At 42.0% G+C, this 19,164-nt stretch overlaps 1 protein-coding gene across 4 annotated transcripts in view; it reads left to right on the forward strand.

Moving 5' to 3' along the window:
- Positions 1-18,293, forward strand: part of LOC109890826 (metabotropic glutamate receptor 4) — a 373,677-nt gene extending 355,384 nt beyond the window's left edge. For 3 of the 4 annotated variants that reach the window (XM_031824745.1, XM_031824746.1, XM_020482876.2), the window contains 2 exons: positions 9,895-10,141; positions 15,417-18,293. In XM_031824745.1, the coding sequence (XP_031680605.1) occupies positions 9,895-10,141; positions 15,417-15,466 (297 nt within the window). In that variant the 3' untranslated portion in view covers positions 15,467-18,293. Of the gene's footprint in view, positions 1-9,894; positions 10,154-15,416 lie in introns of all 4 variants that reach the window. The other variant, XM_031824748.1, reaches the window with a different exon arrangement.
- The last annotated feature ends 871 nt before the right edge of the window (positions 18,294-19,164 follow it).

Below are 19,164 nucleotides of genomic sequence, written 5' to 3' on the forward strand. Positions count from 1 at the left end.
TAATTCCGGCCAGGTCGATTAGAAAGGCCTGCTCGCTGAAGTGTTTCAGGGAGCGTTTGACAGTGATGAGTGTAGGTCGTTTGACCGCTGACCCATTACGGATGCAGGCAATGAGGCAGTGATCGCTGAGATCTTGGTTGAAGACAACAGAGGTGTATTTAGAGGGCAAGTTGGTTAGGATGATATCTATGAGGGTGCCCGTGTTTAAGGCTTTGGGGAGATACCTGGTAGGTTCATTGATAATTTGTGTGAGATTGAGGGCATCAAGCTTAGATTGTAGGATGGCTGGGGTGTTCTAGTTTAGGTCGCCTAGCAGCACGAGCTCTGAAGATAGATGGGGGGCAATCAGTTCACATATGGTGTCCAGAGCACAGTTGGGGGCAGAGGGTGGTCTATAGCAGGCGGCAACAGTGAGAGACTTGTTTTTAGAGAGGTGGATTTTTAAAAGTAGAAGTTCAAATTGTTTGGGTATAGACCTGGATAGTAGGACAGAACTCTGCAGGCTATCTTTGCAGTAGATTGCAACACCGCCCCCTTTGGCCGTTCTATCTTGTCTGAAAATGTTGTAGTTTTGGATGAAAATTTCACAATTTTTGGTGGTCTTCCTAAGCCAGGATTCAGACACAGCTAGAACATCCGGGTTGGCAGAGTGTGCTAAAGCAGTCAATAAAACAAACTTAGGGAGGAGTCTTCTAATGTTAACATGCATGAAACCAAGGCTATTACGGTTACAGAAGTCATCAAAAGAGAGCGCCTGGGGAATAGGAGTGGAGCTAGGCACTGCAGGGCCTGGATTCACCTCTACATCGCCAGAGGAACAGAGGAGTAGTAGGATAAGGGTACGGCTAAAAGCAATACGAATTGGTTGTCTAGAACGTCTGGAACCCTTACACTGTGTATAAGACAGTAGTTTTGAAATGTTTAGTTAGATTACTTGTTGGTTATTACTGCATTGTCGGAACTAGAAGCACAAGCATTTCGCTACACTCGCATTAACATCTGCTAACCATGTGTATGTGACAAATTAAATTTGATTTGATTTGAACAGAGAGAGTAAAAGGAGGTTTCTGGGGGCGATAAAATAGCCTCAAGGTATAATGTACAGACAAAGGTATGGTAGGATGTGAATACAGTGGAGGTAAACCTAGGTATTGAGTGATGATGAGAGAGATGTTGTCTCATTGAAACCAGGAGATGTCATCGCATGTGTGCGTGGTGGAACTAATAGGTTGGATATGGTATAGTGAGCAGGACAAGAGGCTCTACAGTGAAATAAGCCAATAAACACTAACCAGAACAGCAATGGACAAGGCATATTGACATTAAGGAGAGGCATGTTTAGTCGAGTGATCAAAAGGGTCTAGTGAGTAGTGAGGTTGGTTGGGGTCACAGCGATTTAGACAGCTAGCTGGGACATCGGGAGCAAGCTAGCATAGGATGGAGGTCTGTTATTAGCCACCTCGTGCGTTTCCGTCGGTAGGATTAGTGGGGTTCCATGTGCTAGAGGGGATGAATCCAATTCGCAAAAAATTAAAATAAATAAACAATAGATATAGTTATAGGGGCCCAAGAAAATAAAAAATACAAAATAAATTGTCCGATAGGTCTATTCAGATAGCAGCCGATACGACAGCTAACGGTTAGCGGACCGCAGATGGGCGTTCAGGTAAAGTCGCGACGGAGGAGCCAGCCGGATAACTCCCTCGGGTAGATAACGTCGGTAGTCCAGTTGTGAAGGCCCGGTGGGGCTCCGCGTTGGCAGTAAAACGGGTCCGGATAGGTGATAGGAGTGACTGATGGAACTCTTCAATTGGCTAGCTCCGGAATAATTGATGTTTGCTCCGGAATCGATGAAAGCCGATAGTCACACGGATAGCAGCTAGCTAGCTGCGAGATCCAGGTATAAATGTCCAGAGTTAGCGGTTGAAATCCGGGGACATGGAGAGAAAAATAGGTCCGGTATGTTCCGGTCCGAGCCGCGCCGTACAAAACTGGCGATAGATTTCCGAGCTAAAGGATAGCTGATGACCACAAACCGTGGTTAGCTGAATACTAACGATTAGCCAGTAAAGAATATATTTAATATGCCAAAAATTATTGTTTTTTTTAACAGTTTCACAAATTGTCATTGGTTGCACTAATTGCACTGTTTGTCTTCATAACCTGGTTCAAGTATTCATGACATTAACCTGAGGAAGGTACAGTGATGCCAAAACGTTGGTAAATACCCAATAAATTACTGGGAGTTTATATATGGAGTGTGCGACTTTCTTTATTTTTATGTTTTTTCATATGTAAACAACATTATTCATTGTACAGCTGTCCCAGAGGCCTAATAGAACACAATGAGGATCAATGGGACAGAGCACAGAGGCCTGGATAAGATCTAGGATTTCATACTGGTTGCATTGGCTACATGACACAAGCGTGAAGTTGTTGTCCTGTGCTTTCCTAGAGGGAGAGGAGGGGATTGGACAAGAAGCTAATCAAGGCCAAAACATTGTAGTCACTTTGTAAATCACGTTCTCCAGCAACAACACATTAGAGTTTAAAATCTTTATTGGTTTAATTAGACTATTACCACAGAAACCATTGTGAGGCTGTGAAATTGAAATGAATATTGAAATGATTCATAGCCTGTTGTTTGAATATGCCATACTGAACTATGAGTAAAACCTAGAAGCGGCACTGTTTCCCAGGAAGAATGTTAGTCAATAACGGAAATTGAAAGTGCTTTTTATTCATCAGTCTTAAGATGGAGCATATCAAATCAAATCAAATCCAATTTTATTTCTCACATACACATGGTTAGCAGATGTTAATGCGAGTGTAGCGAAATTGGCGTCTGACGCACGTTAGCGTTTTATTAGGATGAAACTTATCCTGGAGGCAGAGCTAAGCGTTTTTCACTAGATGGGCCAGCCGCAAAGTCAAAATTGGCTATACCGTAAAAATTTATGAAAAAAAAAAAAATGCTTTTTTTGTCTTAAGGTGAGGCATAAGGTCAGCAGTGGTGGGAAGGTTGGTGTTAAAGGGGAGCTGAACTTCCTGATTTGACCTTGTTTTTCAGTGGTCATGACTGAAGCCTGAGTCATCCCAATAAATGCCCATCTACATCCAGCTCACTAAAGTAATGCAGGATCATAGAAATCATATGTTCTATATGTGCAGGTCTGCCAATAGCACTCCTCCAATACGCACTGCTCTGAATGTGCTGAGGAAGAGGCAGATTAAGGGAGAAGTACAGGTGAATGATCCTGCCAGTCTACTGTCGTAGTCACAGTCTGAAAATGGGTTTGCTCTGATATACACTCACAGCCCCATGGTGGACGGTGTATTTTTAGGCTTATTCAACAGAACTGCAATGCCAATCAGTAATTCAAATGTTCAGATTGTACAGTGAATGAATTCTAATGGTCAACACTGCATTAACGGACGATATGCTTTGTATTTATATTTATTATGTATCCCCATTTGGCTGTTGTCAAGGCAGCAGCTACTCTTCCTGGGGTCCTGCAAAATAAAGGCAGCTACAGTGTGGAGAACAAGTATTTGATACACTGCTGATTTTGCAGGTTTTCCTACTTACAAAGCATGTAGAGGTCTGTACTTTTTTATCATAGGTACACTTCAACTATGAGAGACGGAATCTAAAACAAAAATCCAGAAAATCACATTGTATGATTTTTAAGTAATTATTTAGCATTTTATTGCATGACATAAGTATTTGATACATCAGAAAAGCAGAACTTAACATTTGGTACAGAAACCTTTGTTTGCAATTACAGAGATCATACGTTTCCTGTAGTTCTTGATCAGGTTTGCACACACTGCAGCAGGGATTTTGACCCTCTCCTCCATACAGACCTTCTCCAGATCCTTCAGGTTTCTGGGCTGTCGCTGGGCAATACGGACTATCAGCTCTTTCCAAAGATGTTCTATTGGGTTCAGGTCTGGAGACTGGCTAGGCCACTCCAGGACCTTGAGATGCTTCTTACGGAGCCACTCCTTAGTTTCCCTGGCTGTGTGTTTCGGGTCGTTGTCATGCTGGAAGACCCAGCCACGACCCATCTTCAATGCTCTTACTGAGGGAAGGAGGTTGTTGGCCAAGATCTCGCGATACATGGCCCCATCCATCCTCCCCTCAATACGGTGCAGTCGTCCTGTCCCCTTTGCAGAAAAGCATCCCCAAAGAATGATGTTTCCACCTCCATGCTTCACGGTTGGGATGGTGATGGGGTTGGGGTTGTACTCATCCTTCTTCCTCCAAACACGACGAGTGGAGTTTAGACCAAAAAGCTCTATTTTTGTCTCATCAGACCACATGACCTTCCTCCTCTGCATCATCCAGATGGTCATTGGCAAACTTCAAACGGGCCTGGACATGCGCTGGTTTGAGCAGGGGGATCTTGCGTGCGCTGCAGGATTTTAATCGATGACGGCGTAGTGTGTTTTCTTTAAGACTGTGGTCCCAGCTCTCTTCAGGTCATTGACCAGGTCCTGCCGTGTAGTTCTTGGCTGATCCCTCACCTTCCTTATGATCATTGATGCCCCACAAGGTGAGATCTTGCATGGAGCCCCAGACTGAGGGTGATTGACCGTCATCTTGAACTTCTTCCATTTTCTAATAATTGCGCCAACAGTTGTTGCCTTCTCACCAAGCTGCTTGCCTATTGTCTTATAGCCCATCCCAGCCTTGTGCAGGTCTACAATTCTATCCCTGATGTCCTTACCAGCTCTCTGGTCTTGGCCATTGTGGAAAGGTTGGAGTCTGTTTTTTATTGTTGTTTTTTTTGTGAATTTTACCCCTTTTTCTCCCCAATTTCGTAGCGTCCAATTGTTGTAGTAGCTACTATCTTCTCTCATCGCTACAACTCCCGTACGGGCTCGGGAGAGACGAAGGTTGAAAGTCATGCTTCCTCCGATACACAACCCAACCTAGCCGCACTGCTTCTTAACACAGCGTGCATCCAACCCGGAAGCCAGCGGAGGAAACACCTTGCACCTGGCAACCTTGGTTAGCACGCACTGCGCCCAGCCCGCCACAGGAGTCGCTGGTGTGCGATGAGACAAGGACATCCCTACCGACCAAGCTCTCCCTAACCCGGACGACGCTAGGCCAATTGTGCGTCGCGCAACGGACCTCCTGGTCGCGGCCGGTTACGACAGAGCCTGGGCGCGAACCCAGGGTCTCTGATGGCACAGCTGGCGCTGCAGTACAGCGCCCTTAACCACCTTTCCACCCGGGAGGTTGTCTTAGTCACAGGCTGAAAATGGGTTTGCTCTGATATACACTCACAGCCCCATGGTGGACGGTTAATTTTAGGCTTATTCAACAGAACTACAATGCCAAACAGTAATTCAAATGTTCAGATTGTACAGTGAATGAATTCTAATGGTCAACTCTGCATGATGACATGCTTTGTATTTGTATTTATTATGTATCCCCATTAGCTGTTGTCAAGGCAGCAGCTACTCTTCCTGGGGTCCTGCAACACGAAGGCAGCTATATACAGTCATGGCCAAAAGTTTTGAGAATGACACAAATATTAATTTTCACAAAGTTTGCTTCTTCAGTGTCTTTAGATATTTTTGTCAGATGTTACTATGGAATACTGAAGTATAATTACAAGCATTTCATAAGTGTCAAAGGCTTTTATTGACAATTACATGAAGTTGATGCAAAGAGTCAATATTTGCAGTGTTGACCCTTCTTTTTCAAGACCTCTGCAATCCGCCCTGGCATGCTGTCAATTAACTTCTGTGCCACATCCTGATGGCAGCCCGTTCTTGCATAATCAATGCTTGGAGTTTGTCAGAATTTGTGGGTTTTTGTTTGTCCACCCGCCTCTTGAGGATTGACCACAAGTTCTCAATGGGCTTAAGGTCTAGGGATATATATCGATGTTTTGTTCCCCGAGCCACTTAGTTATCACTTTTGCCTTATGGCAAGGTGCTCCATCATTTATTTTTTATTTATTTTTATTTTTTCACCTTTATTTAATCAGGTAGGCTGGTTGAGAACAAGTTCTCATTTGCAACTGCGACCTGGCCAAGATAAAGCATAGCAGTGTGAACAGACAACACAGAGTTACACATGGAGTAAACAATTAACAAGTCAATAACACAGTAGAAAAAAAGGGGGAGTCTATATACAATGTGTGCAAAAGGCATGAGGAGGTAGGCGAATGATTACAATTTTGCAGATTAACACTGGAGTGATAAATGATCAGATGGTCATGTACAGGTAGAGATATTGGTGTGCAAAAGAGCAGAAAAGTAAATAAATAAAAACAGTATGGGGATGAGGTAGGTGAAAATGGGTGGGCTATTTACCAATAGACTATGTACAGCTGCAGCGATCGGTTAGCTGCTCAGATAGCTGATGTTTGAAGTTGGTGAGGGAGATAAAAGTCTCCAACTTCAGCGATTTTTGCAATTCGTTCCAGTCACAGGCAGCAGAGTACTGGAACGAAAGGCGGCCAAATGAGGTGTTGGCTTTAGGGATGATCAGTGAGATACACTGGATGGTTGGGAGAAGTTGCTCTCGGAGGATGTGTTGGTACAATTCTTTATTCATGGCTGTGTTCTTAGGTAAAATTGTGAGTTAGCCCACTACCTTGGCTGAGAAGCAACCCCACACATTAATGGTCTCAGGATGCTTCACTGTTGGCATGACACAGGACTGATGGTAGCGCTCACCTTGTCTTCTCCGGACAAGCTTATTTCCGGATGCCCCAAACAATCGGAAAGGGGATTCATCAGAGAAAATTACATTACCCCAGTTCTCAGCAGTCAAGATGCACTCACACCTGCCTGCTGCCATTCCTGAGCAAGCTCTGTACTGGTGGTGCCCCAGTCCCCCAGCTGAATCAACTTTAGGAGATGGTCTTGGCGCTTGCTGGACTTTCTTGTATGCCCTGAAGCCTTCTTCACAACAATTGAACCACTCTCCTTGAAGTTCTTGATGATCCAATTAATGGTTGATTTAGGTGTAATCTTACTGGCAGCAATATCCTTGCCTGTGAAGCCCTTTTTGTGCAATGCAATGATGCGGTTCCTTGCAGGTAACCACGATTGACAGAGGAAGAACAATGATTCCAAGCATCACCCTCCTTTTGAAGCTTCCAGTCTGTTATTCAAACTCAATCAGCATGACAGAGTGATCTTCAGCCTTGTCCTCGTCAACACTCACACCTGTGTTAATGAGAGAATCACTGACATGATGTCAGCTGGTCCTTTTGTGACAGGGCTGAAATGTAGTGGAAATGTAGTGGGGATTCAGTTCATTTGCATGGCAAAGAGGGACTTTACAATTAATTGCAATTCATCTGATCACCCTTCATAACATTCTGGAGTACATGCACATTTTTGTCATACAAACTGTGGCAGCAGACTTTGTGAAAATTAATATTTTTGTCATTCTCAAAACCTTTGGCCACGAATGTACAATAGATGCATATAGAAGTATTCCTACCTTCAATGTCTCTGACAGTCTGACATACTGACACTGGAGTCAAAATGACCATAAAGGAATTTAATTTATAAAAAGTCCATATTGATACAGAAACACTAAACAATTATTTAGATTTATTAAGAACAAGTTCACTGACAAAGTCAGTGAAAAAAATGTGAAGAATTGAACAAACCGCCTTTAGACTATGATATGATAGACTATGATAGACTATGATATGGTCAAAATAACCCCAGTCGGTGGTATGAGGGTTTAGAAGTTAACATCCCATCATGATTAATTGCCCAGTTGTCCATTATTTTGGCTAGAAGAAAAGTGACTTTGAAAGACGGGTCTCAAAGTAGCATAGGGGGTTTAAAGTGTGTGTGTGTGTGTGTGTGTGTGTGTGTGTGTGTGTGTGTGTGTGTGTGTGTGTGTGTGTGTGTGTGTGTGTGTGTGTGTGTGTGTGTTTCACCAGATCCCATCCAATTGAACACTTACAGGAGATTCTGGAGTGGCGCCCGAGACAGCGTTTTCCACCAGCATTAACAAAACACCAAATTATGGAATTTCTCGTGAAAGAATGGTGTCACATCCATCCAGACACTTGTAGAAAATATGCCAAGGCGCATTGAAGCTGTTTTGGCAGCTTGTGGTGGCCCCAAGCCCTATTAAAACACTTAATGTGGTTACCTGTGACACAGGATGGTCATAATGCTTTTTGACAGGGTCATGAAGTGTATTTTTAAGTTATTTAAAATATGATGAAAAAAATTCATTACAACAACAAAGGACTTATGAAACAAACTTTCAAACTAAAGGAAACTTCTTGGCAGGGAAACGTTTTGATTCTCTGCCATAATATAACGCAATATATGCCACAACAAGTGGAAATATATGGGTCGTGGCAGTGTTATGACCACATTATGACAGGTTATGACATGTCATGTCAGCTGTTATGACATGGTTATGACCGTGTCATAACGTAATATGGCGGTGGGTGTCAAGTAAAGTTGAACCATTAGTACAATACAGCAGCAGATAACATAAACCAAATAATCGATCAAATAATTTCCCACTACAACTTGTCCTGATTGTCCCCGTTTATTTATTTGTTCTTAAATGAATCCATGGATAACATCTTGGGTCCTGAATCCCCCCATAAGACTGCAGAGCCAAACACAGCCCAGAGCAGAGCACTAGTGGACTGTGTCTCCACAGCTGTGAGAGGCTCTACCACCGCTGGCATCTGCTCCTCTAACGTCCCATCCACTATTCTCGATGGTGCTGCGCTTCACTTAGGTGGTAAGCAAAGCAATCTGGAGAGAAAGCGGAGCGTCTTAGAGGGATAGACGTAACAAAAACAAACAAAGACACACTAGCAGAAGTAAAGTCTGGGGATGCTACACTATGTTGATGAAACAGCAGGAGGGAATCTCTTGCTGCATTAAGATAGCTAGCTACGAAGGTCTAGTCAAACCGAACAGATTAGAATTATAATGGTCTCTCAGTCAAATACCTTACAGGTTAACACATTATTGGTATTTATTGATTTCATTACATGTTAAACGAGATGTGTCAGTGTGGATTATGTTTGTTTTAGGTTGGGTCATACAGTGTCATGGTATAAAATAATTTGGGTCTATACCATCTTATATTAGCCCAACCTTTTAATTGCTTTTCCCTCATCAAGTTAGGTGATCAGTATTTGTAACAATGTACTGTATACATTACAATTCATACGAGCCTGTCCCTCCCATCCCGTTCTCAATAAGATGGCCTAATTAACACTGTTCTGCTTTGCAAACACTTAAAATGTAGTGAGGGAGACTGCTGATCAGCAAGGCCCTCCCCCTGTGATTCACAATGTTCAGCCATGGATCAAAAATTCATGAGGTTATTTCATTTTTTATGGGGCAGCTTGTAGTGAATCAGAATAGGGCAGATAGGCTGGTGTTATGACATTCCATTTTAAAGGTTGACGTGATGGCCATGTTAAAACAAGCACTGCCGAAAATCAACAAACAAGAGAGTCTTGGTTGCGTGCACCGCGGTGGTGGTGGTGGTGGCACAAGAACTTTGGTGAAGAGTAAAGCTTTGTCATGGATTGTACGGTGTATGTTGTGTATGTTGTGTCCTTCACAAATCATTTCCGTCTCTTCATGAAGGACAAACAACAAGGACAAATGGACAGAAGTGTTTAACCGCAGATAAGGAAAGAGGGTTTGACATGAGCATTAACATCTAGAGTAAACCACCAGGGATGTGGTGGAGCAGTAACTGTCGATTCTTAGTGCTCTTTATTAACTTTAGGCAGGGAATATAGCCCGGCAGATTGTGTATGGTTCCCGACACCGGTTACATTAACCCTGATCTTAACCCTACACTTAACCAATTTCGATCCGTAGGTCTAACAGAGTCTCCATGACATTACTTTACAGATGTACATCCAGACAACCACGCTGACCATCTCTGTGAGCCTGAGTGCATCTGTCTCTCTGGGGATGCTGTACATGCCCAAGGTCTACGTGATCCTCAGGCACCCGGAGCAGAACGTTCCCAAACGCACACGCAGCCTCAAGGCTGTGGTCACAGCTGCCACCATGTCCAACAAGTTCAACCCCAAGGCGAGCCTACGTCCCAACGGAGAAGCCAAGTCCGAGTTGTGTGAGAGCCTGGAAACACAAGGTGAGTTATAAGGTGAAGACTAATATATGCTATATATACTGAACAAAAATATAAATGCAACTTGCAATAATTTCAAAGATTTTACTGAGTTACAGTTCATATGAGGAAATCAGTCAATTTAAATAAATTCATTCGGCACTATTCTATGGATTTCACATGACTGGAAATACAGATATGCCTCTGTTGGTCACAGATACCTTATTAAAAGAAATGGGCCTCTCAATGGGCCTCAGGATCTCGTCACGATATTTCTGTACATTCAAATTGCCATAGATAAAATGGAATTGTGTTCGTTGTCCGTAGCTTGTGCCTGCCCATACCATAACCCCAATGCCACCATTGGGCACTCTTTTCACAACGTTGACATCAGCACACTGCTCACCCACAATTCTCTAAAACAACGCTGGAGGCGGCTTATGGTAGAGAAATGAATTTCTTATTCTCTGGCAACATTCCTGCAGTCAGCATGCCACTTGCACAACCCCTCAAAACTTGAGACATCTGTGGCATTGTTGTGTGACAAAACTACACATTTTAGAGTGGCCTTTTATTGTCCCCAGCATGAGGTGCAGTTGTGTAATGAGCATGCTGTTTAATCAGCTTCTTGATATGCTTCACCTTATTTCAGGTTATGAAATATGGGACCAACACTTTACATGTTGTGTTTCTATTGTTGTTCAGTGTACATGTCAGCCTTGGCTGAGAGCACCCTTGTGTGTCTTTAAATGTTAAATGTATTTTACCCTTCAGGCACTGTAAATGACGTGAATAAATTGGTTTAAGAGGTGGAAAGCAAAGTCTCCAAATCATTATTTACTGGCCACCTTGCGTCGTTGTTATTTTACACTTCATTTGATGTAGGAAATGAGCTGCCATTTTTAATTTTGAGTCAGTTTGTGAGTTGAGGGAGGCATTAAAACATTCCATGATAGGCTCAAAATCTCCACTGTGTGTGGATATCACTAAGGAGGGCTTTAATACCAGGAGTGGTATACTGTATAGTCCTACTTCACCAGATACCTCAACGCCATACACAATTAACCTATTGTATTGTATTGAATGTATGAGATCCATTTCAATGCTTGTTATACACCATATATAATAACAACCATGTTTTATTTTAGAATTTCAACGCATTCGGTTGACTATCACAGAAAGACACTGTTCAATATGCTGAACAGGTATATTTTCAGCAGTTTGGCTCAGATTTGTGGCTTTGTGTTCAAAGCCCAGTGTAATTAATTGAGAGGTAAATGAGTTTCCTTTCTGAACCAGCTGAACCTCTCTCTGCTTGAGTCCATCTCCCTCTAATTTCAATAGCAATAAAAATGCTTGGTGGTTTCTGGGACAGACTCTGGCTTTATACAACTGTGGTAAATAATGATTTCAACCATTGACTCAGCAGAAAATGTCTCAGGTGATGGCCAAAACACTCACCCACACGGCTGGCTCGCTTCCCTCAGAAAAGAAAAGAGGGGTCTAAGTCGGTAATGTCTGTCAATAGAGATAGACTCCCTGTTTGTAGGTAAATCTTAATGACGGATGCACATCGTGATGATTCACGGTTCCCCGAGAGCTAGCCTACAGTATTTGGGGGATTATTTAGCCCCTGCAATTTTTATTCCACTGATAACCAAAGTACAGAGATGTTCCCCAAAAATACATTGTAGGCAATTTACTGTAGTTGTTTATATTGAATGTAACATTGCAAATATTTGATGGCAAGGTATTTGAATAAGCACCATTTGTCATTGCCATTACGGACACATTGCATGATGCGGCAAGTAGCCTAGTGGTTAGTGCATTGGGCCAGTAACCAAAAGGTTGCATGATCAAATCCCTGAGCTGACAAGGTAAAAGTCTGTTATTCTGCCCCTGAACAAGGCAATAAACTCACTGTTTCCTGGTAGGCTGTCATTGTAAATAAGAATTTGTTCTTAACTGACTTGCCTAGTTAAATGTTAAAATTATTTTTTGAAAAAGACCTGTCTCTCTGACTGGCTGACATTGGTAGCAGGGATGGTAAAATGTATCCGCTCCGGCTCAGCAGATCAGATAAGATGGTCAGGAGAGAACTGGAGAGTTGAGGCTTGATTACCCAGTAGACAGGGTAGGAAGAGGTGGAGGTCTGGGAGGGGATTGAGAGCCCCCCCCCCCCCACTGTACAAATACGACAGGGACAATATACTGTGTGTGTGTGTGTATATATATATATATATGTATATGTACACACTACTGTTAAAAATGTTGGGGTCAGTCAGAAATGTCCTTGTTTTTGAAAGAAAAACTCATATTTTGTCCATTAAAATAACATCAAACTGATCATATATACAGTGTAGACATTGTTGATGTTGTAAATGACTATTGTAGCTGGAAATGGCAGATTTGTTAATGGAATATCTACGTAGCAACCCTCACTCCTGTGTTCCAATGGAACGTTGTGTTAGCTAATCCAAGTTTATCATTTTAAAAGGCTAAATGATCATTAGAAAACCCTTTTGCAATTATGTTAGCACAGCTGAAAACTGTTGTTCTGATTAAAGAAGCAATTAAACTGGCCTTCTTTAGACTAGTTGAGTATCTGGAGTATCAGCATTTATGAGTTCAATTACAGGTTCAAAATGGCCAGAAACAAAGACGTTCTTCTGAAACTTGTCAGTCTATTCTTGTTCTGAGAAATGAAGGCTATTCCATGCGAGAAATTGCCAATAAACTGAAGATCTCATACAACGTTGGGTACTACTCCCTTCACAGAACAGCGCAAACTGTCTCTAACCAGAATAGAAAAAAAGAGTGGGAGGCCCTGGTGCACAAATGTCTTTTTTAACCACAATCCATTCATTTTTGGACAATGATTGAACTGCATCCCTCTCTGTCTTAGAAAGATTACGTCGTGTTTGGTTGGAGTCAATTTTACCCTTAAACAGATTCTCCACATCAAAATTCACCTTCGTGTCAAATGTATTTAGTGTGGCATTCTGGACGATGGGACAAAAGGTGGACTTGGGCTTAAAAGGTGTTTGAGGGCACAGAAACTGCCTGACCTGTCTGTAGTTGGAGAGATGTTTTGCCTGTACCAAGCCTTCCGATGTAGATTCCTGTATAAACAAAATAGGTCAATCTTTGTATTGAATTAATTTGTTGAGTATGTGGGGGCAAAGGACAGTCCTTTAGACAAAACCTTACACAAGGCTGTGATCACAAAAGTTGATCACAGCCTTGTTCTGGTCCTGCTCCGTGTGGTTGGATAGTCTTGATTTCTTCCTCCCCCTCCGTGTTGGCCTCTTCCACATCCTCTCCCTCTCTTGTTGAGGAACCTGCGTGACCCCTCTTCCTGATCTAAAAAATCTTGGAAGGAGCTGGCCTCGGAGTGTCTGGGGTGATCCTCATCGTCACTGCTCGTTAAGTTGAAAGAAACAGCTTCCTCCTCTGCGGATGTGATTCTGAATTATTGCGCGTTGGTTTTCTCCAGGCAAAGAGAAACAGTTAAACCAAAGGGAAAGTTTTGGGATTTACAAACGACAGGCCACTAAGTACCCTGGTTTAAATGAAGATATACGGATTTACAAACTACAGGCCACTAAGTACCCTGGTTTAAATGAAGATACGGATTTACAAACTACAGGCCACTAAGTACCCTGGTTTAAATGAAGATATGGATTTCTCACCTTTTCTGTAGGGTCGTGATTGGTCCATTTGCTGTCATCTAGTGGACATTTTGCTCTATTGCCCTCAGCTATGTTTAGACTGTTGTTGTTCATGTTTGCTGTGTTCTAGTGTACTATGTAATATATTGCTTTCTTATTCTTGACACTTCTCTCAGTCATATTTAAGGTTCAAACTACCTTTCTAGGCGTTCTGATACTTCTAGCTTGGAGTTTAATTTTTTGACAACATAGTATTTCACTTTTTAATGTATAGTATTGCTTACTAGGTGTTGTCCAATCAATTTTGTAACCACTCCCTCTTCCAATTAGGGCTAATTGGAAAAGCTGTTCAAAAGAGGACATTGTATTATTTCTTTGTACTCCCTGATGAAAGCCATGTAGCTGAAACGCGTCGGATTTTTTAAAACTTTGTTTCTATTGAACATGCCATACAATTAAAGGCATTTTAATTAATTATATGGAAAGTGCCTTGGTCCTCCTTTATTTTTTAGTCTAAAGGCCGGTTTTATCGCTTCTTTAATCAAGACAACAGTTTTGAGCTGTGCTAACATAATTGCTAAAGGGTTTTCTAATCATCAATCAGCCTTTTAAAATGATAAACTTGGATTAGCCAACACAACTTGCCAATTGGAACACAGGACTGGTGGTTGCTGATAATGGGCCTCTGTCCACCTATGTAGATATTCCATTAAAAAATCTGCCATTTCCAGCTACAAAAGTAATTTACAATATGAACAATGTTTACACTGTATTTTTGACCAATTTGATGTTATTTGAATGTACACACACACTACTGTTCAAACACATACACTGAGTATTCCATACATTAAGAACACCTTCCTAATATTGATTCCTCCCTCCTTCAGAACATCCTCAATTTTGCATGGACTCTACAAGCTGTCAAAAGCGTTCCAAGGTGATGCTGGCTCATGTTGACTCAAATGCTTCCCACAGTTGTGTCAAGTTGGCTGGGTATCCTTTGGGTGGTGGATATTTATTGATACCAACGGGAAACTGTTGATTGTGAAGAACCCAGCAGCGTTTCAGTTCTTGACACAAACTCGTGCACCAGGCACGTGCAACTGCCATACCCCGTTCAAAGGCACTTCCATTTTTTGTCTTGCTCATTCACCCTCTGAATTGCACACATAAGTACATAATCCATGTCTCAATTGTCTCAAGGCTTAAAAATCCTTCTTTAACCCGTCTCCTCCCCTTCATCTACACTGATAGAAGTGGATTTAACAAGTGACATCAGTAAGGGATCATTGCTTTCACCTGGATTCACCTGGTCAGTCTATGTCATGGAAAGAGCAGGTGTTCATAATGTTTTGTATACGCAGTGTACCTACAGATACATCTATATATGAAACTTGGTCCAACCTGTAGCTGAAACGACATGGTATTGACTCTTAGGTGGATATAACATAATTTATGTTTCTGGATATGTCATCATTGATATTCACCTGTCAATGTACTAAGCACAGAGTAGAAATTCTGCACCACTACTTACAAACCACAGTGTATACAGTAACAGCAATAACTTTGATGTCGCGCTGACCTTGTCTCTGCGTTGATCTCATCTCCTTCTTTCTCTTCTCTTTCAGCTTTCACCACAAAACAAACATACATCAGCTACAGCAACCATGCAATCTAGGAGAGGAAGGCCATCGTCATTGCTCAGGATGGTCACCTCGTGGAACATTTTCTTATGCAGTGGAAATGGGGGGGAGAAATAGAGCAAGAAAATGGACATGGGACATGTGAGGATCACTAAAGAATTTCATAGGGAGTAGCCATTGTTAAGGACGGAGAAAAGACAAACAGAGATGCAGGAAGGGACCCTCAGGGGACCCCAACAGAACAAATACAGTATAATTGTGATGTTCCATCTTGTGTTGGCCATGGCAGACAAGACAAACACTTCCCTCCTGGCCAGAGTCCAGAGTACAGAGAGGATTCATGCAGGATGGGGCTTCTAATCCCTTCTTGTTGTTTACATTTCTGCGTTACCTTCTCTTTCACTATGACTTCCCATCTCAAGCTGAAAATTGAAAGAATCTGTTTAGGTGTGTGCAATTCGCAATGTTGTAGTCTGCCAGTGTTGTCATCAGTAAGTGACATTGCTCTCAGTGCTTCGGGAAGTTGCAGAAACACCAGTTTAAGAGTGGTCCGTCCTTAAATGTCTAGGAAGACTTTAAATCATGTAATTGTTAAAAGATATACTTCTAAAAGTATTCCATTTTTTTTTTTATAAATACTGGATGGAAAAAATTATTCCAACAATGCAGGATACTTGTACTCCATCATAAAAAAAATATAATGATGTTGACAACAAAGAATATGGTCATTATTGATTTTAAGCATGCCAGTTTGAACATCCTGTGTTGTGTTGTTAAAAAAATAATATTTAGAATGCGTTCAAACTATGTTGCAGTGTCGTTCCCATTGTTTGGGCCTGAGCCTATTGTACGTATTCTCCAAACTGGTCTAGTGATTGATCTTTGTTTATTTGTGCTAAAGTGAGGCCCCTAAAGTGAGGCCCTACAGTGAAATACCATAGCTGACCCCAATCCATTTCCACCAGCTATACTCCTGGTCACACATAGAGGTTTTCATTGATTGATATGATTTATTTAAGCACCATACACCTACCAGTGCCCAGTCCACATGGGATAACACAACACTACTAAATACAATTGTCCTTTTACTCAAGGTACAGCTAAGTTGTACAGATCTAAATCCATTAAAATGGAGATAAAGTATGCACTGGCGAGTTGCCACACAGTATTCATTCACCCAAGATGATATCCATCAAGAGACTAATTCATCACACCAAAAAAATGTCATCTCTGAGGACTGTCATGTTCTGTAAAATGCTTCAGGGATATGTTCGTATACTTTATGACTGATGCCTCAAGCTGCAGAAAAGAACCTACTCAAGACAAAATGCAAAAGGATCCAGTACTAATTTCAGTCGCCTACAGCTCTCTGAATAAATACAATATATGACCAAAAGTATATAGACACCTGATCGTCGAACATCTTGTTCCAAAATCATGGTCATTAATATGGGGTTGGTCGCCCCTTTGCTCCTGTAACAGCCTATGCTCTTCTGGGACGGCTTTCCACTAGATGTTGGAACATTGCTTCGAGGACTTGCTTCAATTCAGCCACTAGAGCATGAGTGAGGTAGGGCACTGATGTTGGGCGATTAGGCCTGGCGGGTTGAGTTCAGGGCTCTGTGCAGGCTAGTCAAGGTCTTCCATACTGGTTTCAACAAACCATTTGTCAGGCTGAAACAGGAAAGGGCCTTCCCCAAACTGTTGCCACAAAATTGGAAGCACAGAATAATCTAGTAAGTCATTGTGTGCTGTAGCGTTAAGATTTCCCATCACTGGAACTAAGGGGCCTAGCCCGAACCATGAAAAATAGCCCCAGACCGTTTTTCCTCCTCCACCAATCTTTGAATTTGGCACTATGCATCCAGGCAGGTAGCGTTCTCCTGGCAACCGCCAAACCCAGATTTGTCCGTTGGACTGCCAGATGGTGAAGCAAGATTCATCACTCCAGAGAACTCTTTTCCACTGCTCCAGTCCTATGGCAGCAAGCTTTATACCACTCCAGCCGACACTTGGCATTGCGCATGGTGATCTTAGGCTTGTGTGTCACTGCTTGGCCATGGAAACCCATTTCATGAACAGTACTTGTGCTGACGTTGCTTCCAGAGGCAGTTTGGAACTTGGTAGTGCTTCAGCACTCAGCGGTCACGTTCTGTGAGCTTGTGTGGCCTACCACTTCGAGGCTGAGCCGTTGTTACTCCTAGACGTTTCCACTTCACAATAACAGCACTTACAGTTGACTGGGGCCGCTCTAGCAGGGCAGAAATTTTACAAATGCCTTTTTGGAAAGGTGGCATCCTATGACGGTGCCACATTGAAAGTCACTGGGCTCTTCAGTATGTTCATTCTACTGCTAATGTTTGTCTATGGTGATTGCATGGCTGTGCGCGCAATTGTATACACCTGTCAGCAACGGGTGGGGCTGAAATAGCCAAATCTACTCATTTCAAGGGTTGTCCACATTCTTTTGTATATGTAGTTTATATCAGAGGTGGGTTCTGTAAATCTGAGCAGCCCTTTAGTTTTTCTAGGGAAAAATTGTGAGGTCACTTGTGATGTGAATCCAATGCTTCTTTTCCATCTATCCCTCTGTATTACTTTGAACACCAGTTGTGTTGCAGAAATAAAAGAATTTGAGTGCTGACGAAATTAGTTAATGTATGTTATTAAATAGATTGATGATGTCTGCTTTTATGTCCCGACAAAACTGAAAAGGGAAAAATGTGAACAAAAAATAAACAGTGCCTGACTATCTGACTATGTATTTGTAAAACCTATTGAAAACTAATGAAGTGTGTGGAGCATGTCCAGTTATTTTTATACAAAATCACATTTCTAATTAAAATGTTTTTAAAATTCCAAGCCTCTCTTCGTTTTCTCTCAGTATTGCATTTTTATTGCATTTTTATGACCGAAAGAGTCTGTTGTTCAGAATGGGAAACAGTAAAGTAATAATTGACGTATGAGAGGAGGCCTCGCTCCCCTGGTCTGGAGAGGTAGTCAGACATATCAGATAGAGAGGGATAAAGTGATGTTATTCATTTAGATGCAGGAAGTCCGGGAAGATTCAGGCTATGACCCAATCATGTTATATAGATAAGCCAAGGAAAGATGTATTTTTAAAAAGAAGTAAAAAATTATTTAAATAAATAAATGCAGGGTACAACTGCAGAATGTTCTGTCTTTTCCATTGACAAGGCAAAGTAAAGACAGTACAGTATGAAGATACGTAGAAACTGCTTCTCCAATAGAAATCCCCGATCACGCTTCTAGGCAATGTCATGGGCAGAAACATGTCATCAGGTCTAACCGTCTTCTCACGTCAAACTATGAATGTGCAGGCCATCAAATCAAAGGCACTCCTTTGATATAAAGTTGTTTTTGAGAAAAACGGACATTTGAAAATGTGTCAGTTTGTCACTTTCTGTCACGACTTCCACCGAAGTCGGCTCCTCTCCGTGTTCGGCCGGTGTTGAGCGATCGACGTCACCGGCTTTCTAGCAATCGCCGCTCCATTTCTCATTTTCCATGGGTTTTGTCTCGTCCCATTACACACCTGGTTTTCATTCCATAATTACTGCATGTATTTAGTCCTATGTTTCCCCTCCATGTCTTTGTGTGTAATTGTTTGTTTGTGATGTGGATTATTGTCGGGCGCTTTACTTTTGCCATGTTCCTTGTTTTTGGCACGTTATTGAAACATGGTGAAGCCCCAAAATTGCCCTCGCTAGAA

Source organism: Oncorhynchus kisutch, linkage group LG5 (assembly GCF_002021735.2).
Source record: "Oncorhynchus kisutch isolate 150728-3 linkage group LG5, Okis_V2, whole genome shotgun sequence".
NCBI classification, from domain to species: Eukaryota; Metazoa; Chordata; class Actinopteri; order Salmoniformes; family Salmonidae; genus Oncorhynchus; species Oncorhynchus kisutch.